The following is a 22,855-nucleotide window of genomic DNA, read 5'->3' as shown; positions in this document are numbered from 1 at the left end:
ATATCTGGAAGTGTGACTGAGGTGTTATATCTGGATGTGGGATGAGGTGTTATATCTGGAAGTGTGACTGAGGTGTTATATCTGGAAGTGTGACTGAGGTGTTATATCTGGATGTGGGATGAGGTGTTATATCTGGAAGTGTGACTGAGGTGTTATATATGGAAGTGTGACTGAGGTGTTATATCTGGAAGTGTGACTGAGGTGTTATATCTGGAAGTGTGACTGAGGTGTTATATATGGAAGTGTGACTGAGGTGTTATATCTGGATGTGGGACTGAGGTGTTATATCTGGAAGTGTGACTGAGGTGTTATATATGGAAGTGTGACTGAGGTGTTATATCTGGAAGTGTGACTGAGGTGTTATATCTGGATGTGACTGAGGTGTTATATCTGGAAGTGTGACTGAGGTGTTATATCTGGATGTGGGATGAGGTGTTATATATGGAAGTGTGACTGAGGTGTTATATCTGGAAGTGTGACTGAGGTGTTATATCTGGAAGTGTGACTGAGGTGTTATATCTGGAAGTGTGACTGAGGTGTTATATCTGGAAGTGTGACTGAGGTGTTATATCTGGAAGTGTGACTGAGGTGTTATATCTGGAAGTGTGACTGAGGTGTTATATCTGGATGTGGGATGAGGTGTTATATCTGGAAGTGTGACTGAGGTGTTATATATGGAAGTGTGACTGAGGTGTTATATCTGGAAGTGTGACTGAGGTGTTATATATGGAAGTGTGACTGAGGTGTTATATATGGAAGTGTGACTGAGGTGTTATATCTGGAAGTGTGACTGAGGTGTTATATCTGGAAGTGTGACTGAGGTGTTATATCTGGAAGTGTGACTGAGGTGTTATATCTGGATGTGGGACTGAGTTGTTATATCTGGAAGTGTGACTGAGTTGTTATATCTGGAAGTGTGACTGAGGTGTTATATCTGGAAGTGTGACTGGTGTGTTATATCTGTAAGTTGAACTATGATATTATATCTGGATGTGACTGAGGTGTTATATCTGGATGTGGCTGGGTGTTATATCTGGAAGTGTGACTGAGGTGTTATATCTGGACTTGTGACTGAGGTGTTAAGTCTGGAAGTGGAACTGTGGTGTTATATCTGGAAGTGGGACTGGGGTGTTCTAACGAATTTCTTAGCGGTAACAAATATTAATTTACATTCAAGTAGTTTATAGAGAATGTTTAACAGCAGTCAATTTTTCAATACTTAAAGTAATCTATCGTTTTAGGTACGTAAAAGCGGCCGAGGCTAGTTCGAGAAAGGTGGCTCATAAACATGGCTTTAATACAAGTATACAAAGTATTATGGTTTGTGTCAAATATAATAGATAACTGAATAATAAAATAAACGCTATGTCTAAATATATCAATAAAGGCTGGAGATTAACTTTAAAATTCTTGTTTGCGAGCAAGATTTCTTATACAAAATGCGGCCATCTGTAAATTTGAGTGGTTTCCACCGAATCTCTTGTTAAAATGTTACAAAAAAAAATATGGCTTGATTGCATCTGATGAAAACAACGCTAATCTTTATTGATTAAAAAAACATAAATCTTTCTAGACATGTGAAATAATTACAAAAAATTGATGAGTCACATTTTTTTTCACTTGACTAGATCTACTCTCAGCCGATTTTACGTACTTAATACGATAGATTATCCTAATTTTATATAGCTTCCTTAATTCAAATCCAAAACTTGAGTTGTGGAACTTATGAAGTTCTGTATAAGCGTTAAATACTCTCTACACTTCTTGATTTTCAACTGGTGGTAGATTATAATCCTGAAAAAAAAAAGTTAAAAATAAAACCACAAAGAAACGTGTGTACTTGTTAATCATTTTTAAATAAGTAAAGCAGGAGTTATCTCCCCGAAATGTTCTTGAATATTCTTGTATAACACTACGGTGGATGGTAACTCGGGATATAGACATGATTTTTTAATCAATTTTTAATAGTTAAACTTTCAAAAATAGAATAGAATATCGTAAAAAAGGGAATATCGCACTAAGTGAACAGCAAACGATTTGTGTATAATATTGCGGAACATTAATACCCTATAAATTCATTAAATGCGGTTTTTGAGAAAAAGGAAATAGCGCAAAGTACTATTTTCGTTCATCGGAATTCAGTCTAAATTTGAAAGAAAACAGGATTAAATCTTTTATATATATATGTGAAATTTCATCGATCCATCAGAACCAGTACTCAAGTTATAAGCTTTTGATAACCCGAAAGTAGAATACGTTCCACTTCCGGTTACCGGAAAGCGCTGAAAAGTTGAGACAGAACACAAATTGATATCACTCAAATATAAAATATCATCAACATAGCTGTAATGTTACTCAAGTTATCATGTTCATGACACACACATACAAGCACACATAAAACCGCAGACACACAGACAAAATTGCAAAACTAAGTTTTTCTGACTCAAGGGATGTGTAAAACATCGAGATTAGCGTGCGCGATTACAATACTTCATCGATACTGTAGAATAGAAGTAGTGTTTCTTCCAGACTTTATTCTCCGGGGGGCACTTGATATTATCGGGGGGAGGGGGCGGACATTTTCCGGGGGGGGGGGGGTATCTTAGCGCATTGAAAAGGTATGAGAGTATGTGTGTTGTGGAATGATTTATATTTTAATAAAACTTTGTAACTGTGTGACAAGTTACGTAAGGATGTGACGTTTGAGAGTATGATCTTGTTACTGGGGGAAATAGGTTACGACAGTCTTCGTTATGTTGTGCTAGGGTGTGAAGGTATTCGTCTGTCCTCGTGAATATAGTATTTGTATACGTTGTGAAAGTTGTCGTTCGTATCTATTTAGCCAGTGCAATAACCCAAGGATTGAAACTATCCGATCCTGTTGAGTCATTCGTATCATATCGTCATTACTGATACATTCATAAACGACGACCCCCGTCCTACACTCGCAACAAATACTATTTTAAAATACTTTTAAATTTTCCAATCAAACATTAATTATTTTATTTTACCTGTAAAACACGATTTTCATCAAGAAATTCTATCTTTGGAGATTTGAGATTTATTCGTGAAAAATCCCTGTAGTAAGTAAGTACAAATGTGACAATAAAGACAGCAGTTAGCCATTCAGATACTGTTGAAACAAGATAGACACCACGCAGAGCATCCTGAGAAACAAAAATCAGAATTGTGAAAAAAATAGTATTAAATAATAATGAGACAGTTGGGTGTAAAGGAGTTGTAATTCCATTACGCCATTGCCCGCATAAGTAAACTTGCCTCACATGTAATCTGCGACATCTGTGTCGTCAAGGCTCTAAGTTTCAGAACTTTTGATTAAAATAACATTTGACTGATAATGTAATATAGGGATTTGATATTTTCGTTATCATCCATTAATACTAATAGTTTCGCTGTCTGTCTATCTATCTATCTATCTGACAAGAACGCTATAGAGAAAACACAAGCAATTTAAAAACGTTCACAGTGAAACGAAAACGAAATATGACGTCAAGCCGGAGAGTGCACACAGTAATATGACGTCATTGATTCTCGAGTAAACATTGAATAAAAAGGCAATTTTGTCTAATCTAAATGGTTTGCGTGAAGAGTTTCTTGCATACAATTCTTCGGGAAGGGGCGAAGCCCCCCCCCCCCCCGCGTAAGAACGTGTGAGCACCCCCCCCCCCCCCCCACCTCCCCAACTCAAAAGAAATTTCTTCATCGATACTCTATAATAAAATTACCGCCTAATTAATGTGTCTAATCTAAAAAGTGGTTTTCTTGCAATTTCTTTAATGCAATTCTTCGGGTAGTGGCTAAGCGCGACACCAGTGTTTCTTTCAGACTTTTTCCTCCCCGGAGAGGGGTGGGGGTACTTGAAATTTTCGGGGGCGGGGGTAGAATTTTCGGGGGAGGGGGCGGACACTGGAAAAAGTATATAATTATATTTCGTTGAATGGGACGGTAGACATGTTTTTGGGGGGGGGGGGGTGGGTGGGTGGGGTGGGGGGTGTGTGTGTGGGGGGGGGGGGGTGGGGTGGGGTGGTCTTTAGTTTAGAGAAAAGAAACAGCACTATCAACCTAGCGCCCGTTGTATCCTTCCTCAACGGGCCATTTTTCTCGTTAATAGTATAAAATGGCCTAAATAATAATTGTGAGTTAAACTTTTCCAAGATGTCCGTTAAGTCTATGGCGTGTAAACTTACCGTGTGAATGTGCTAAGACTATCTAAACTTGTTATTATTGAAAGAGGGTTCGCGCTGGGACGCTGTGTAACCTGTCTTTCAATTTAAAAGGCTTTTTTACTCTCTATTTTTCATAGAGTCAGAGATTAAATTATTAAATGTAAATCATATACTCTTAAGAAACAGTGACCGGCAAAACCACTTTCCAACTTTACCTAGATTGGGGTGGGGGGGGGGCGCTTTTTCGAGACTAAAATCGGAAGAATTTATACTAAATTGGTGAGTCGATAAATGATACCACTTATACAAGAAACAAATTGTATTAAAACGTATTGTACGATTGTTTAACCGTAAAATTCGTTAGTGACTAATATCAAAATGGTGCGGGGGGGGGGGGGTGCTTTTAGGCTAAATAAAATCGCAAAATGACACCGGATTTTGAGTAAACAACCTTTAGCACCTAGAAAAGAAACTAATTGCACTAAAGTGCAAAGTACGATTGTGTAACATTTAAAATAAACCGGGAGTGATCTCCCCAAAACTTTCTCGAATATTCTTGTATAAAATAACAGGGGATGGGAACTCGGGCTATAGACATGATTTTTAATCCATTTTAAATACTTAAAGGTTTAAAAATAGAATAAAATCTCGTAGACAAAAGAATTGCACACCAATTGAACGCCAAATAAAAAAGTGCATAATAGTGCGCAATATTATTAGTACTTTAAAAATTTACATTAGTTTTTTGAGAAATCGGAAGTAGCGTAAATTACTACTTCCGTTCAACGGAAATTACTCAAAATTTAACAGAAGGTAGAGAATTAGATCTTTTACTTACATGTGTAATTTCATTTATCTATCTGAAATAGTACTCAAAAATTCAAAGTAGGAAAAGTACCACTTCCGGTTATCGGAAATCGCTCAAAAGTCGATACGGATCTACGATTTTGATAAAATACTTATATATGAAATTTCATCAACTTAGCTGTAACGGTACTCAAGTAATCGTGTTTACACACGGACAGACAGACAGACAGACACACAGACGCACAGACATACGGACAAGATCGCAAAATTATGTTTTTCCGTATCAGTGAGTTGTAAAACGTCGAGATTTGTAAAAATCTCGATTTTTTTTTGCACGATTACAATACTTTCTCTATACTTCGTATATACGAGAAAGTATAAAAGTGGGAGCGCTTTTTTCGCGAACAAAAATCGCAAGGTATTTGTACTGGATTAGTGAGTAGAAAACTCTTTAAACACTTAGAAAAGAAACCAAGTGTATTAACGCGTAATGTACAATTCCACTAGCCAGTTTTGTTAAGAAATGACGCGACTAGAGATTTTGTAAGATTTGTTTGATTCTCTCAACTTCAACGTGAGATATCAGATACTTTTACTTGATTGTGTTACATCTTGCCTGGATCACTGTATTAAAGAGAACAAAATATCACGGATTCTCCAATCGCTATCCGATCAGTAAAATAGCATACGGTCGGAGCGGGTGGGTGGAAGACGATACTCGTGCCAAATTGAAAGTTCGCCCCGGGCGCCGGGAAGGGTCGCTACGCCTCTGCCCCTCCCCCCGTCAACAAAAGTCGATTTTCCTTGAACCCCCCGCTATTTTGTGTGGACGTCATAAATGGATAACCCCAAACAAACTGTAATATTGAGAAATGTCAAGTAATGTGTAGGTTAATTTTTAGAATCACGTGCTGAAATGCTGTATATATATATACATATATATTGCACATATATATATATATATATATATATATATATATATATATATATATATATATATATATATATATTCATATATATCATATATATAGCATATATAAATATACAGAAACAAGAAGGTCCGCGTGGCAATCAGTCACAGTAGCAAGTTGACGCAAGTGCGCTAAAGCCGTAATCTTTAAATTAAAATATGAAACAGCACATCTTTACAACCCCCCCCCCCCCAACAAAAAAAAAAGAACGCTCTATGACTATGCAACTGTAATGAAGTTTTTCTTACCCACTTTGTTCCTTTATTCTGAGCCTCAAGAATCTTGAAAACTACCTTACTTATAAAAACTGAATAAAATCAAGGATTTATTAATTTTTCTTTCAATTAAAAAGTGCTTCATGGTCTAATATTCTCATTTAATTTTACAAAACTTTAAAAGAAAACTGAGATAAATATAAATAATACAAAAAATCTGAGTGTCAGAAATATTTTGTTTATACCAGTTAATATTACTATTGTTTTATATTATTGCACTCAAAAACACTCTTATGGTATGCATACTAAGTACCGTTTGATTTATTTTTGTTATTAAAAAAGGATACAAAGCAACAGGCAGACAGACAAAAAAATACTGTTTGCTGTTTGGGCTATAGCAACTTTAGACCACTTGTCATAATTAAGTGTAAGAGATGTTTGCATCCAACAGTAAACCAAACCGCCAAAGAATGCAAGAACTGCTCCCGTGTAGTGAACCTCTCTCATGACAATTGTCTACAAAAGTAAAGTTCAAATGTATTTAATTCAATAAGTTTAACGAGAGGGTCTTTTCCAGCCCGGACATTCTTGCCAGCTAAAAATTAATGCATGCACGCAACCTTGAGGGTTAGGGTTAAAGATGACCACTAACTCACCCGTAGAGTGGCCACTAACCCACCCATGGTGTAGCCACTAATCCACCCATAGTGTAGCCACTAATCCACCCATAGTGTAGCCACTAATCCACCCATAGTGTAGCCACTAATCCACCCATAGTGTAGCTACTAATCCACCCATAGTGTAGCCACTAATTCACCCATAGTGTAGCCACTAACCCACCCATAGTGTAGCCACTAATCCACCCATAGTGTAGCCACAAATCCACCCATAGTGTAGCCACTAATCCACCCATAGTGTAGCCACTAAAACACCCATAGTGTAGCCACTAATCCACTCATAGTGTAGCCACTAATCCACCCATAGTGTAGCCACTAACCCTCCCATACTGCGGCCACTAATCCACCCATAGTGTAGCCACTAATCCACCCATAGTGTAGCCACTAACCCACCCACAGTGTAGCCACTAATCCACCCATAGTGTAGCCACTAATCCACCCATTGTGTAGCCTATAATCCACCCATAGTGTAGCCACTAACCCACCCATAGTACGGCCACTAACCCACCCATACTGCGGCCACTAATCCACCCACAGTGTAGCCACTAATCTACCCATAGTGTAGCCACTAATCCGCCAATAGTGTAGCCACTAATCCACCCATAGTGTAGCTACTAACCCACCCATAGTGTAGCCACTAATCCACCCATAGTGTAGCCACTAATCCACCCATAGTGTAGCCACTAATCCGCCAATAGTGTAGCCACTAATCCACCCATAGTGTAGCCACTAATCCACCCATAGTGTAGCCACTAATCCACCCATAGTGTAGCCACTAATCCACCCATAGTGTAGCCACTAACCCACCCATACTACGGCCACTAACCCACCCATACTGCGGCCACTAATCCACCCACAGTGTAGCCACTAATCCACCATAGTGTAGCCACTAATCCACCCATAGTGTAGCCACTAACCCACCCATAGTGTAGCCACTGACCCACCCACAGTGTAGCCACTAATCCACCCATAGTGTAGCCACTAATCCGCCAATAGTGTAGCCACTAATCCACCCATAGTGTAGCCACTAATCCAACCATAGTGTTGCCACTAATCCACCCATAGTGTAGCCACTAATCTACCCATAGTGTAGCCACTAATCCACCCATAGTGTAGCCACTAATCCACCCATAGTGTAGCCACTAACCCACCCACAGTGTAGCCACTAATCCACCCATGGTGTAGCCACTAATCCACCCATTGTGTAGCCACTAATCCAACCATAGTGTAGCCACTAACCCACCCATAGTACGGCCACTAACCCACCCATACTGCGGCCACTAATCCACCCACAGTGTAGCCACTAATCTACCCATAGTGTAGCCACTAATCCGCCAATAGTGTAGCCACTAATCCACCCGTAGAGTGGCCACTAACCCACCCACAGTGCGGCTACTAACCCACCCGTAGAGTGGCCACTAACCCACCCAGTGTAGCCACTAATCCACCCATAGTGTAGCCACTAATCCACCCAAAGTGTAGCCACTAATCCACCCATAGTGTAGCAACTAACCCTCCCATACTGCGGCCACTAATCCACCCACAGTGTAGCCACTAATTCACCCATAGTGTAGCCACTAACCCACCCATAGTGTAGCCACTAACCCACCCATAATGTAGCCACTAATCCACCCAAAGTGTAGCCACTAATCCACCCATAGTGTAGCCACTAACCCTCCCATACTGCGGCCACTAATCCACCCATAGTGTAGCCACTAATTCACCCATAGTGTAGCCACTAATCCACCCACAGTGTAGCCACTAATCCACCCATAGTGTAGCCACTAATCCACCCATAGTGTAGCCTTTAATCCACCCATAGCGTAGCTACTAATCCACCCATAGTGTAGCCACTAATCCACCCATAGTGTAGCCACTAATCCACCCATAGTGTAGCCACTAAAACACCCAAAGTGTAGCCACTAATCCACTCATAGTGTAGCCACTAATCCACCCATAGTGTAGCCACTAACCCTCCCATACTGCGGCCACTAATCCACCCATAGTGTAGCCACTAATCCACCCATAGTGTAGCCACTAATCTACCCATAGTGTAGCCACTAATCCGCCAATAGTGTAGCCACTAATCCACCCATAGTGTAGCCACTAACCCACCCATAGTGTAGCCACTAATCCACCCATAGTGTAGCCACTAATCCACCCATAGTGTAGCCACTAATCCGCCAATAGTGTAGCCACTAATCCACCCATAGTGTAGCCACTAATCCACCCATAGTGTAGCCACTAATCCACCCATAGTGTAGCCACTAATCCACCCATAGTGTAGCCACTAACCCACCCATACTACGGCCACTAACCCACCCATACTGCGGCCACTAATCCACCCACAGTGTAGCCACTAATCCACCATAGTGTAGCCACTAATCCAACCATAGTGTAGCCACTAATCCAACCATAGTGTAGCCACTAATCCACCCATAGTGTAGCCACTAACCCACCCAGTGTAGCCACTAATCCACCCATAGTGTAGCCACTAATCCACCCAAAGTGTAGCCACTAACCCACCCATAGTGTAGCCACTAATCCACCCATAGTGTAGCCACTAACCCACCCATAATGTAGCCACTAATCCACCCATACTGCGGCCACTAATCCAACCATAGTGTTGCCACTAATCCACCCATAGTGTAGCCACTAATTCACCCATAGTGTAGCCACTAATCCACCCACAGTGTAGCCACTAATCCACCCATAGTGTAGCCACTAATCCACCCATAGTGTAGCCACTAATCCACCCATAGTGTAGCTACTAATCCACCCATAGTGTAGCCACTAATCCACCCATAGTGTAGCCACTAATCCACCCATAGTGTAGCCACTAAAACACCCAAAGTGTAGCCACTAATCCACTCATAGTGTAGCCACTAATCCACCCATAGTGTAGCCACTAATCCACCCATAGTGTAGCCACTAATCTACCCATAGTGTAGCCACTAATCCGCCAATAGTGTAGCCACTAATCCACCCATAGTGTAGCCACTAACCCACCCATAGTGTAGCCACTAATCCACCCATAGTGTAGCCACTAATCCACCCATAGTGTAGCCACTAATCCGCCAATAGTGTAGCCACTAATCCACCCATAGTGTAGCCACTAATCCACCCATAGTGTAGCCACTAACCCACCCATACTGCGGCCACTAATCCACCCACAGTGTAGCCACTAATCCACCCATAGTGTAGCCACTAATCTACCCATAGTGTAGCCACTAATCCGCCAATAGTGTAGCCACTAATCCACCCATAGTGTAGCCACTAACCCACCCATAGTGTAGCCACTAATCCACCCATAGTGTAGCCACTAATCCACCCATAGTGTAGCCACTAATCCGCCAATAGTGTAGCCACTAATCCACCCATAGTGTAGCCACTAATCCACCCATACTACGGCCACTAACCCACCCATACTGCGGCCACTAATCCACCCACAGTGTAGCCACTAATCCACCCATAGTGTAGCCACTAATCCGCCAATAGTGTAGCCACTAAAACACCCATAGTGTAGCCACTAATCCACCCATAGTGTGGACACCAACTTGTACGTTGAACGGTGCCCTGTCAAAACGGCCCGGGACAAATCAGCCCCGTCAAAACGGCCCCGTTAATTTGACCCCGTCAAATCGACCCCCGACAAAACGACCCAGTCAAAATAGCCCCGTCAAAAGGGCCCCGACTTATTGGCTCCCGTCAAATGGGCTCCCGATATTTAGGCTCCCGACAAATGGACTCCCGACATATTAACCCCTGACAAATAGGCTCAGGACATATTGGCTCCCGACAAAGCGGCTCCCGACATATTGGCTCCCGACATAAAGGCTCAAGACAAATGGGCTCCCGGCAAATGGGCTCACGACATATTGGCTACCGACAAATGGGCTCCCGACATATTGGCTCCAGGCAATTGGGCTCCCGACATATTGGCTTTTGACAAAATGACTCCCGACATATTGGCTCCAGACCAATGAATGACCATTATTGGCATAAAAGTAACCATTTTGTCCTACCTCCAATACCACTATAAATTCTTTTGAATGCCCGAACGAAATTGTTTTTCATGAACCAACATTAATTCACAAACAAACCGAGCCAATTCTAAAGTTTTGATAATGTTTAATTTACAACAGAAAAGATCTGTTGCTTAAAAGCGAGCACAGAAGTGTAAATGTATGATATACATGATGTTTACATGACAACAGCATCTTGTTTTGATAACCTACAAGCATACTGCAGGTAGGAAGGTATAGCGTGGACCCTTCTCCCCACACACTGAGTTGGAACAGCCTATCGACTCAATTATGGATGTCATAGATTGATGACCCTTAAATTAAAACATACTATATTTTATAATAGATAAACTAATATAAAAATAAGGCCTGCCGAACAAGAGATGCATACGCAAAAATATTTTTATCTATATCTATATCTATATCCAGTGGCGTAGCGAGGTCTGGTGTCACCCGGTGCGGCACTTAATGGTGTCACCCCCCAGAGGCGCTACGACCCTTCCCGGGGACAAACTTTCAATTTTCGATTTACACCCCCCTCAAACTTTCGATTTGCACCCCCCCCCTCAAACCTTCGATTTACACCCCCCCCCCCTCAAACTTTCGATTTGCACCCCCCACCCAGTGGCGGAACTAGAAAAAATGGGCCACCCCGCAAAAAAATTTTTTGGGCCCCCCATATATGTATATATATATATATATATATATATATATATATATATATATATATATATATATATATATATATATATATATATATATACAATACGAACATAGGATACTCATTTCTGGCCTGATATATATATATATATATATATATATATATATATATATATATATATATATATATATATATATATATATATATATATATACAATACGAACATAGGATACTCATTTCTGGCCTGATCGGGTTTTGAAAAAAAAAATCAATTAAATCTAATCACAACAACATGTCATGTGTATCAGTGGCGGAACTAGAAAAAATAACCTTCTGATTTAGGGGAGGGGGGATTAACAAAAAGCCAGACCCTCACACGCCCCCACCTCAATGACTATTAATAATGTTCAATTAATTCTAAACGTTCTAATAAATTTCTAAATAATTATATAAAAAATAATCTTACCTGCCCTGTTTTGTGAATTAGATGTGCCTAATACTATGAAAGTAAATTAATATGTGTTGACTAGATCTAGTGCTGTCTAGTGTCTGACAAAATGTGCTGAAGTGGTGAATCGTACGGTTAGGAAGTAGTTCATAAACGATACATTTATCTCCTCGATACTTGTGAGGTTGAGAAAGAGGGATGGGATAGGGGTCGGCTCGGGAAAAAAACTTGAAAGAGACAACAAAACGCCTTGATCTATGTACGTCAGCATCGCCCATTGTAAAACTTACTCAGGGGAGATAATTTGAAGTATAGGCCTTAAAAGTTTACTATATTTCTTGTAAAATCAAAAACAAGTAAACGTATATAAAACTGAAGTTTCTAGTATTATATTATTTTTTTAAAATTATTTGTACGATACAAGATAGTACCGGATACAAATTCAACCACTATCACAAACACATATTTTAATATTGAAAAATGTACAATGGATTTCGGGTCCCTTACCAATGCCGCAAATAAGAACCGCGCATCATGAAAGCCCACTTCATATGTAGCGGCTTTTCGTGCTATGGACTTTGTTTTTTTTTTTTAAAAGAATTTTGCCGGCGACAGCGTGTGTTTAATTGTAGGGAAATAGAACTCGGCCTTGACGATGGTTAAAAAATACAACTATAAATAACTGTTTTAAATATGTAAAAAAATTGTCGACAATTTTTTAACCCCCTTTTTGGTCCCCATCCCCTGCCCCATCCGCCACAGTACACTTTGGAGGATCGGTCAAACAGTTACGTGTCCTCTTTTTAGCTATCAAAGGGAGGGGGGGGGGGGGGCAACGAGTCAAAGAAGTCATTCAAAATTTGAAGAGTTGCCTATATTTTACACTGTAGTTTGTGTAATGGATTTTATCTTTTGTGGAAGAGCGTGGTATAGTGACTGTAGAATAAAAATAATCGTACCGCAGCTACAGTGTTTTTCTTTTACAAACCAAATATTAAGGCAAAAGTTAAATTCAAAATTTAAAAAAAAAAATTAATTTTGGTCAGCCGTGGGCCCCTAAACGGCCTGCCCCGCCCCCCCCCCCTTCCCGCGCATTGCGGGGTCTGGCGGGACTGTAGTTCCGCCCCTGTTCATCAGGTAAATGAACAACTACTGACTAGTGTCTTTAATAAAATGTGCAGAACTGGTCAGTTTACAGTTCATAGACGGTTCGTTAATCTATGCATTACATCTTATTGTAAGAGTAAGGGCAGTGGTGAGGGGTAGAGGTGAGGGGTAGGGGGCAGGGGGGGGGGGGGAGAGTTGGGAAGGGAGGCGGACAAGAAAGCGCCGATAAACATCTACATCAATAGTGCCGACTTTTTCCGATCGTCTAGAAGACCAGGATAGTCGCCTCGCCGCAACATTTCCCCAGCCCGATTTCAAAGCGTGCCGGCACAGTCAAATTTCAGATGCTTCGTCTTTGAAGTTGTCTATATGTCTGGCGGTCTCTCGAGTTATAGTCTGTGCATTTTTCTCAAAGACGTTTGCCGACTATCGTGTTTGTTTGTAACTGTAGAAGAAAGATAACTCGACCTCCACCTATTTTTTTTTTGTGTTAATTTTTTTAAAAATAATTTAGCCAGGATTTTTGGGCCCCCAATTGGTCTGGGCCCCCCCGCATTGCGGGGTCTGGCGGCACTGTAGTTCCGCCCCTGCCCCCACCTCTTAAAAGGCTATTTAACACTCTAATTAATCACTCTATTAAGTGGAATTATCATTTTTCTCTATATATTTTGCTATTTTTTGCCTTGGTGTCACCCCCCTAAATAGTGTCACCCGGTGCGGTCCGCACCCCCTCGCTACGCACCTGTCTATATCTATATCTATATCTATATCTATATCTATATCTATGTCTATGTCTATGTCTATGTCTATGTCTATGTCTATGTCTAAGTCTATGTCTATGTCTATGTCTATGTCTATGTCTATGTCTATGTCTATATCTATATCTATATCTATATCTATAGCTATATCTATAGCTATATCTATAGCTATAGCTATAGCTATAGCTATAGCTATATCCATATCCATATCCATATCCACATCCACATCCACATCCACATCCACATCCACATCCACATCCACATCCACATCCACATCCACATCCACATCCACATCCACATCCACATCTACATCTACATCTATATCTATATCTATATTTATATCTATATCTATATCTATAGTTATATCTATATCATATTCAATGAGACCGCTTTGCCGGGCGACTTAGTCTCTACAGAAACGGTATTGTCAGTGGTCCTTTTGTCTGGAGCCAAATTGATAGGAGCCTTTTTGTCGTGAGCCAAAATGACGCTAGCCTATTTGACGGGAGTCGTAATGACGGGGGCCGTTTTGTGGAGAAACTAAATGGCGAGAGCCTATTTGTCGGGAGTCGTAATGACGGGAGCCTTATTGACTGGAGCCCTTTTGTCGGGAGCCTATATAACGGGAATCTATTTGTCGGTAGCCTAAATGACGGGAGCCTATTTGTCGGGAGCCTATATGACGGGGTCCATAGGTCGCTGGCCCTTTTGACGGGGCCGATTTGACGGGGTCGTTTTGACGGGGCCGTTTTGTCGGGGTCGTTTTGACGGGGCCGTTTCGTCATTGGCCGAATTGACGCAGCACGATATATATATATATATATATATATATATATATATATATATATATATATATATATATATATATATATATATATATATATATATATATGTGTGTGTGTGTGTGTGTGTGTGTCGGCCTACATAGGCCTAAAATTTATATATATGCCACATACTGGTACACGTACGTGTACAAGCTTTAATCACTGCAGACTTAATAGTAACGATGTTAATCTACAGTCTGTTTATAATACAGTTGGATTTAGCATTGTTTTCTTTATAGTTTACGTTTACGTCGTGGTGCCACACCCCCCCCCCCCCCTCTTGATATAATTTTTTATTTGTACTTAGAAGACTATTTAACTTTAACTAATGGATCTGGAAAAATGGCATTCCATTCTATAAATTTTGCATTTTTTTGCCTTTGGTTTCACCCCCCTAAATGGTGTCACCCGTTGCGGTCCGCACCCCCCGCCCCGCCTTCGCTACGCCTCTGCGTTATGCTACAGAGGAGTTAAACGAAGTTAAACAAATATTAAAATTCCATTGTAAAAGTTTTAATTTTTTATGAGGGAAAAGGGCCCTTATGTGTCTTGGGCCCCTATGCCTTGCTTACGCTAGCTTTACGGTAGCTACGCCACTGTGTCAGTGTTCCTTTTGTCTGAAGCCAAATTGACAGGAGCCTTTTTGTCGGGAGTCGTAATGACGTGGGCCGTTTTGTGGAAAAAACTAAATGACGGGAGCCTATATGTCAGGAGCCTTATTGACTGGAGCCTTTTTTGTCGGGAGCCTATATAACGGGAGCCTATTTGTCGGTAGCCTAAATGACGGGAGCCTAAATGACGGGGTCCATATGTCGCTGGCCCTTTTGACGTGGTCATTTTAACGGGGCCTATTTGTCGGGGCCGATTTGTCGGGGTCGTTTTGACGTGGCCGTTTTGTCATTGGCCGTTTTGACGCCGCACGACGTTGAACAGTATACGAAATTAGAACTAGCACCTGTATTAATTAAGAGACGGAACGGTCAAGCGGTAGAGAGCTTGACTGCTAACCCGTAAGTCTCGAGTTAGAATCCGGTTTCATATGCCGAGGTCACAGAAACAAGTGAACTCTATTTCACTTGCCCTATAGACCTTCAGGTTTGAAAAGGTAACTTTACTTTTACCTGTAGTAATTGACTCACTTGAAAGTTTGCCACAATGGTAAGGCCAAATGCAGATATAAAGCCCAGGACTAGAGATGCTTTATTGATGTTTTCGTGCTTCCTTTTGGCACCTAAAAGCTTCAAAAGTTGAATCATCTGAATGTACCTGATGTAGACGTTAACGCCCACTAAGATGACAAGGGATACATATTTTAATGACTTATTTCTGAGAAATCAAAAGATAATAATGTTGTGAGATATGAATACCTTACTTACGCATTAGAGATCCCATGTTTACCAGTTGAGCAAAGATGCATCTCTCGGGTGCGTCAATAGCTGTATGGCTGGAAATACATTTGGCATACTTTATAAAACAACCTAGTTTATAATAGCAATAGATAAGCCTTGTATAGAGACAATGGGGCCCCTCCAGTCTAGATAAGCCTTGTATAGAGACCATGGGGCCCTCCAGTCTAGATAAGCCTTGTATAGAGACCATGGGGCACCTCCAGTCTAGATAAGCCTTGTATAGAGACCATGGGGCCCCTCCAGTCTAGACAAGCTTTGTATAGAGACAATGGGGCCCCTTAGTCTAGATAAGCCTTGTATAGAGACCATGGGGCCCCTCCAGTCTAGATAAGCCTTGTATAGAGACAATGGGGCCCCTCCAGTCTAGATAAGCCTTGTATAGAGACCATGGGGCCCCTCCAGTCTAGACAAGCTTTGTATAGAGACAATGGGGCCCCTTAGTCTAGATAAGCCTTGTATAGAGACCATGGGGCCCCTCCAGTCTAGATAAGCCTTGTATAGAGACAATGCGGCCCCTCCAGTCTAGATAAGCCTTGTATAGAGACAATGGGGCCCCTCCAGTCTAGACAAGCCTTGTATAGAGACAATGGGGCCCCTCCAGTCTAGATAAGCCTTGTATAGAGACCATGGGGCCCCTTAGTCTAGATAAGCCTTGTATAGAGACCATGGGGCCCCTCCAGTCTAGATAAGCCTTGTATAGAGACAATGGGGCCCCTCCAGTCTAGATAAGCCTTGTATAGAGACCATGGGGCCCCTCCAGTCTAGATAAGCCTTGTATAGAGACGGTGGGGTCTCTCCAGTCTAGACAAGCTTTGTATAGAGACAATGCGGCCCCTCCAGTCTAGATAAGCCTTGTATAGAGACCATGGGGCCCCTCCAGTCTAGACAAGCTTTGTATAGAGACAATGCGGCCCCTCCAGTCTAGATAAGCCTTGTATAGAGACAATGGGGCCCCTCCAGTCTAGATAAGCCTTGTATAGAGACCATGGGGCCCCTCCAGTCTAGATAAGCCTTGTATAGAGACCATGGGGCCCCTCCAGTCTAGACAAGCCTTGTATAGAGACAATGGGGCCCCTCCAGTCTAGATAAGCCTTGTATAGAGACCATGGGGCCCCTTAGTCTAGATAAGCCTTGTATAGAGACCATGGGGCCCCTCCAGTCTAGATAAGCCTTGTATAGAGACAATGGGGCCCCTCCAGTCTAGACAAGCCTTGTATAGAGACAATGGGGCCCCTCCAGTCTAGATAAGCCTTGTATAGAGACCATGGGGCCCCTTCAGTCTAGATAAGCCTTGTATAGAGACAATAGGGCCCCTTCAGTCTAGATAAGCCTTGTATAGAGACCATGGGGCCCCTCCAGTCTAGATAAGCCTTGTATAGAGACAATGGGGCCCCTCCAGTCTAGACAAGCCTTGTATAGAGACAATGGGGCCCCTCCAGTCTAGACAAGCCTTGTATAGAGACAATGGGGCCCCTCCAGTCTAGATAAGCCTTGTATAGAGACCATGGGGCCCCTCCAGTCTAGATAAGCCTTGTATAGAGACAATGGGGCCCCTTAGTCTAGATAAGCCTTGTATAGAGACCATGGGGCCCCTCCAGTCTAGATAAGCCTTGTATAGAGACAATGGGGCCCCTTCAGTCTAGATAAGCCTTGTATAGAGACAATGGGGCCCCTTGTGTCTAGATAAGCCTTGTATAGAGACCATGGGGCCCCTCCAGTCTAGATAAGCCTTGTATAGAGACAATGGGGCCCCTCCAGTCTAGATAAGCCTTGTATAGAGACAATGGGGCCCCTCCAGTCTAGATAAGCCTTGTATAGAGACAATGGGGCCCCTCCAGTCTAGATAAGCCTTGTATAGAGACAATGGGGCCCCTCCAGTCTAGATAAGCCTTGTATAGAGACCATGGGGCCCCTTGTGTCTAGATAAGCCTTGTATAGAGACCATGGGGCCCCTTAGTCTAGATAAGCCTTGTATAGAGACAATGGGGCCCCTCCAGTCTAGATAAGCCTTGTATAGAGACAATGGGGCCCCTCCAGTCTAGATAAGCCTTGTATAGAGACAATGGGGCCCCTTAGTCTAGATAAGCCTTGTATAGAGACCATGGGGCCCTCCAGTCTAGATAAGCCTTGTATAGAGACCATGGGGCCCCTCGAGTCTAGATAAGCCTTGTATAGAGACCATGGGGCCCTCCAGTCTAGATAAGCCTTGTATAGAGACCATGGGGCCCCTCCAGTCTAGATAAGCCTTGTATAGAGACCATGGGGCCCCTCCAGTCTAGATAAGCCTTGTATAGAGACCATGGGGCCCCTCGAGTCTAGATAAGCCTTGTATAGAGACCATGGGGCCCTCCAGTCTAGATAAGCCTTGTATAGAGACCATGGGGCCCCTCCAGTCTAGATAAGCCTTGTATAGAGACCATGGGGCCCCTCCAGTCTAGATAAGCCTTGTATAGAGACAATGGGGCCCCTCCAGTCAAGATAAGCCTTGTATAGAGACCATGGGGCACCTCCAGTCTAGATAAGCCTTGTATAGAGACCATGGGGCCCTCCAGTCTAGATAAGCCTTGTATAGAGACCATGGGGCCCCTCGAGTCTAGATAAGCCTTGTATAGAGACCATGGGGCCCCTCCAGTCTAGATAAGCCTTGTATAGAGACAATGGGGCCCCTCCAGTCTAGATAAGCCTTGTATAGAGACAATGGGGCCCCTCCAGTCTAGATAAGCCTTGTATAGAGACCATGGGGCCCCTCCAGTCTAGATAAGCCTTGTATAGAGACAATGGGGCCCCTCCAGTCTAGATAAGCCTTGTATAGAGACCATGGGGCCCCTTAGTCTAGATAAGCCTTGTATAGAGACCATGGGGCCCCTCCAGTCTAGATAAGCCTTGTATAGAGACAATGGGGCCCCTCCAGTCTAGACAAGCCTTGTATAGAGACAATGGGGCCCCTCCAGTCTAGATAAGCCTTGTATAGAGACAATGGGGCCCCTCCAGTCTAGATAAGCCTTGTATAGAGACCATGGGGCCCCTTCAGTCTAGATAAGCCTTGTATAGAGACAATAGGGCCCCTTCAGTCTAGATAAGCCTTGTATAGAGACCATGGGGCCCCTCCAGTCTAGATAAGCCTTGTATAGAGACAATGGGGCCCCTCCAGTCTAGACAAGCCTTGTATAGAGACAATGGGGCCCCTTAGTCTAGATAAGCCTTGTATAGAGACCATGGGGCCCCTTATGTCTAGATAAGCCTTGTATAGAGACAATGGGGCCCCTTAGTCTAGATAAGCCTTGTATAGAGACCATGGGGCCCTCCAGTCTAGATAAGCCTTGTATAGAGACCATGGGGCCCCTCGAGTCTAGATAAGCCTTGTATAGAGACCATGGGGCCCTCCAGTCTAGATAAGCCTTGTATAGAGACCATGGGGCCCCTCCAATCTAGATAAGCCTTGTATAGAGACCATGGGGCCCCTCCAGTCTAGATAAGCCTTGTATAGAGACAATGGGGCCCCTCCAGTCTAGATAAGCCTTGTATAGAGACAATGGGGCCCCTTCAGTCTAGATAAGCCTTGTATAGAGACCATGGGGCCCCTCCAGTCTAGATAAGCCTTGTATAGAGACAATGGGGCCCCTCCAGTCTAGATAAGCCTTGTATAGAGACAATGGGGCCCCTTCAGTCTAGATAAGCCTTGTATAGAGACAATGGGGCCCCTCCAGTCTAGATAAGCCTTGTATAGAGACCATGGGGCCCCTCCAGTCTAGATAAGCCTTGTATAGAGACAATGGGGCCCCTTAGTCTAGATAAGCCTTGTATAGAGACCATGGGGCCCCTCCAGTCTAGATAAGCCTTGTATAGAGACAATGGGGCCCCTCCAGTCTAGATAAGCCTTGTATAGAGACAATGGGGCCCCTTGTGTCTAGATAAGCCTTGTATAGAGACAATGGGGCCCCTTAGTCTAGATAAGCCTTGTATAGAGACCATGGGGCCCCTCCAGTCTAGATAAGCCTTGTATAGAGACAATGGGGCCCCTCCAGTCTAGATAAGCCTTGTATAGAGACAATGGGGCCCCTCCAGTCTAGATAAGCCTTGTATAGAGACAATGGGGCCCCTTAGTCTAGATAAGCCTTGTATAGAGACCATGGGGCCCCTCCAGTCTAGATAAGCCTTGTATAGAGACAATGGGGCCCCTTGTGTCTAGATAAGCCTTGTATAGAGACAATGGGGCCCCTCCAGTCTAGATAAGCCTTGTATAGAGACCATGGGGCCCCTCCAGTCTAGATAAGCCTTGTATAGAGACAATGGGGCCCCTCCAGTCTAGATAAGCCTTGTATAGAGACCATGGGGCCCCTCCAGTCTAGATAAGCCTTGTATAGAGACAATGGGGCCCCTCCAGTCTAGATAAGCCTTGTATAGAGACAATGGGGCCCCTTAGTCTAGATAAGCCTTGTATAGAGACCATGGGGCCCCTCCAGTCTAGATAAGCCTTGTATAGAGACCATGGGGCCCCTCCAGTCTAGATAAGCCTTGTATAGAGACAATGGGGCCCCTCCAGTCTAGATAAGCCTTGTATAGAGACGGTGGGGTCTCTTGCGTCCACCTAAAGTCCGAAAGCGATAAATTGTTTTCCTTATAGTTGCACCAAGTTGATTTTAGAGGACATTGCTGATATTCATCTAACAAGAATACATTCGACAAACAGCATCCAGGAAAGCCTGGGGAAAATTGGCACTAACACAGTGTATTCAACGGGCTAATGAAATAGGGAACTCAACATAAGAAAAAAACAACTGACAAAAAGATTATCAGAAACCGACCCATTCCATGGGTTTAAAAAAAAAAATTGAAGCCTATTTGCAAACAGAGGCCTATAGCTCTATGGTAGGAGTTTGTAATGAGGCTTACTATTGTAAGGTGTGAGATCAAACTTATATTGTAGGATCTTTAAGCTACATGGTAGGAGCAGAGGCGGAGCAAGAGGGGAAGGGGGAACCGCACCACACCATACGGGGGGGGGGGGGGAGTGACACCACGAGGAAACACAATGGTTAGTATTTTGTTAATATATTTTAAGAGAAAAAAGTGCAAAATTTCATCAAGAATAAAAGTAAGTATAACTCTTGCTATATTTTAATGATAAAACACATCGTCGACAGTAGAATTTGAAAAAAAAGGAATCATTTTCTGTTACACTTGGCTTCGTATGTATTATGGCTCTCTGTGCCACGTGTACCAAGATCAAATAGAACACAATCAACGACGAGAATATATTCCATTGAAATGTCATTTTCACCACAAGAAATGACAAAAACTGATACCACCAAACAACATTCGTCAATAAACTCTAAAAAAAAAAAAAAAAAAGGTTGAATCAATCGAGGGTAGATCAACCTCACGTGTACGACTTAGATTGTGAAAATAAAAAATAAAAAAGAATTGTAAATGAAGTTTCTTAAGAGAATATGCCAGTTTAAGAAAGTTTGAACGTGAAATTATCAAATATATTTGCCTCTATTGGACAAGACAATTGTTTATGCAATAAATAAATCAGGGTAACATGGAATCTCCGCGGAGAAGTTAAGACATGGAGAAAATGGCAAAAGAGAATGTAAATAATGCGGGTTGTCAGAAGAGAATGTACAGAAGAGAATGTAAATAATGCGGGTTGTCAGAAGAGAATGTACAGAAGAGAATGTAAATAATGCGGGTTGTCAGAAGAGAATGTACAGAAGAGAATGTAAATAATGCGGGTTGTCAGAAGAGAATGTACAGAAGAGAATGTAAATAATGCGGGTTGGCAGAAGAAAATGTAAATAATGCGGGTTGGCAGAAGAGAATGTAAATAATGCGGGTCTGGCAGAAGAGAATGTAAATATTGCGGATTGGCAGAAGAGAATGTAAATAATGCGGGTCTGGCAGAAGAGAATGTAAATAATGCGGGTTGGCAGAAGAGAATGTAAATAATGCGGGTTGGCAGAAGAGAATGTAAATAATGCGGGTCTGGCAGAAGAGAATGTAAATAATGCGGGTCTGGCAGACGAGAATGTGATCGCGAGCAATCAAAGAAGTAGCTGATAAGTTCGAACCTTTACAGCCAAGCGTTTAATCTCAGACACAAATGAAGAACTGCTGGTGTCTGTGCAAAAGCTAGACAACAAATGTCTAGAAAAGGCAAAGGATTGGTCAGTATTTGACTTTTTAAACTTTCAAGCTTAAAAATAAAATTAAAGAAACCAGGAGCGATCTCCCCTAAACTTTCTCGAATATTCTTATATAAACAGGGGGTGGCAACTCGGGATATAGACATGATTTTTAATCCATTTTAAATACTTAAACTTTTTAAAATAGACTAGAATTTCGTAAAAAAAAACTTTTGCGCACCAAGTGAACATCAAATAAAATGTGAATAATGGTGCGGAATATTATTATTACTTTACAAATTCACATGCGTTTTTTGAAAAATCGGAAATAGTTTAAATTACTACTTCCGGTTAACAAAAATTACTCAAAATTTGACAAAAGGTAGAGAATTAGATCTTTTACTTACGTGTGAAATTACGTTTATCTTTCTGAAATAGTACTCAAGTTATAGGCTTTTAAAAAATTCAAAGTAGAAAAAATTCCACTTCCGGTTATCGGAAATCGCTCAAACGTTGAAACGGATCTACGAGTTTGATATTATATTAATATATAAAATTTCATCAACCTAGCTGTAATGGTACTCAAGTTATCGTGTTTACAGACACACACACATACACACACACACACACACACAGAC

At 42.1% G+C, this 22,855-nt stretch overlaps 1 protein-coding gene across 4 annotated transcripts in view; it reads right to left on the bottom strand.

Annotated features, from left to right (window-relative positions):
- Positions 1 to 1,000: 1,000 nt before the first annotated feature.
- The window catches only part of LOC131927745 (DNA damage-regulated autophagy modulator protein 2), a 36,544-nt gene continuing 14,689 nt past the window's right edge, over positions 1,001 to 22,855 (bottom strand). For 3 of the 4 annotated variants that reach the window (XM_059283537.1, XM_059283536.1, XM_059283535.1), the window contains 6 exons: positions 16,057 to 16,124; positions 15,820 to 15,968; positions 6,528 to 6,696; positions 6,214 to 6,272; positions 3,012 to 3,167; positions 1,001 to 1,794 (listed from right to left, as the gene is read on the bottom strand). In XM_059283537.1, the coding sequence (XP_059139520.1) occupies positions 1,756 to 1,794; positions 3,012 to 3,167; positions 6,214 to 6,272; positions 6,528 to 6,696; positions 15,820 to 15,968; positions 16,057 to 16,124 (640 nt within the window). In that variant the 3' untranslated portion in view covers positions 1,001 to 1,755. The remainder of the gene's footprint in view (positions 1,795 to 3,011; positions 3,168 to 6,213; positions 6,273 to 6,527; positions 6,697 to 15,819; positions 15,969 to 16,056; positions 16,125 to 22,855) is intronic. The other variant, XM_059283538.1, reaches the window with a different exon arrangement.

The sequence above is a fragment of the Physella acuta genome, unplaced genomic scaffold, assembly GCF_028476545.2.
Source record: "Physella acuta isolate Inbredline_101_S28 unplaced genomic scaffold, ASM2847654v3 ptg001436l, whole genome shotgun sequence".
NCBI lineage: Eukaryota > Metazoa > Mollusca > Gastropoda > Physidae > Physella > Physella acuta.
The sequence above is the reverse complement of the archived record's forward strand: the minus strand, read 5'-3'. Positions and strand labels throughout refer to the sequence as shown.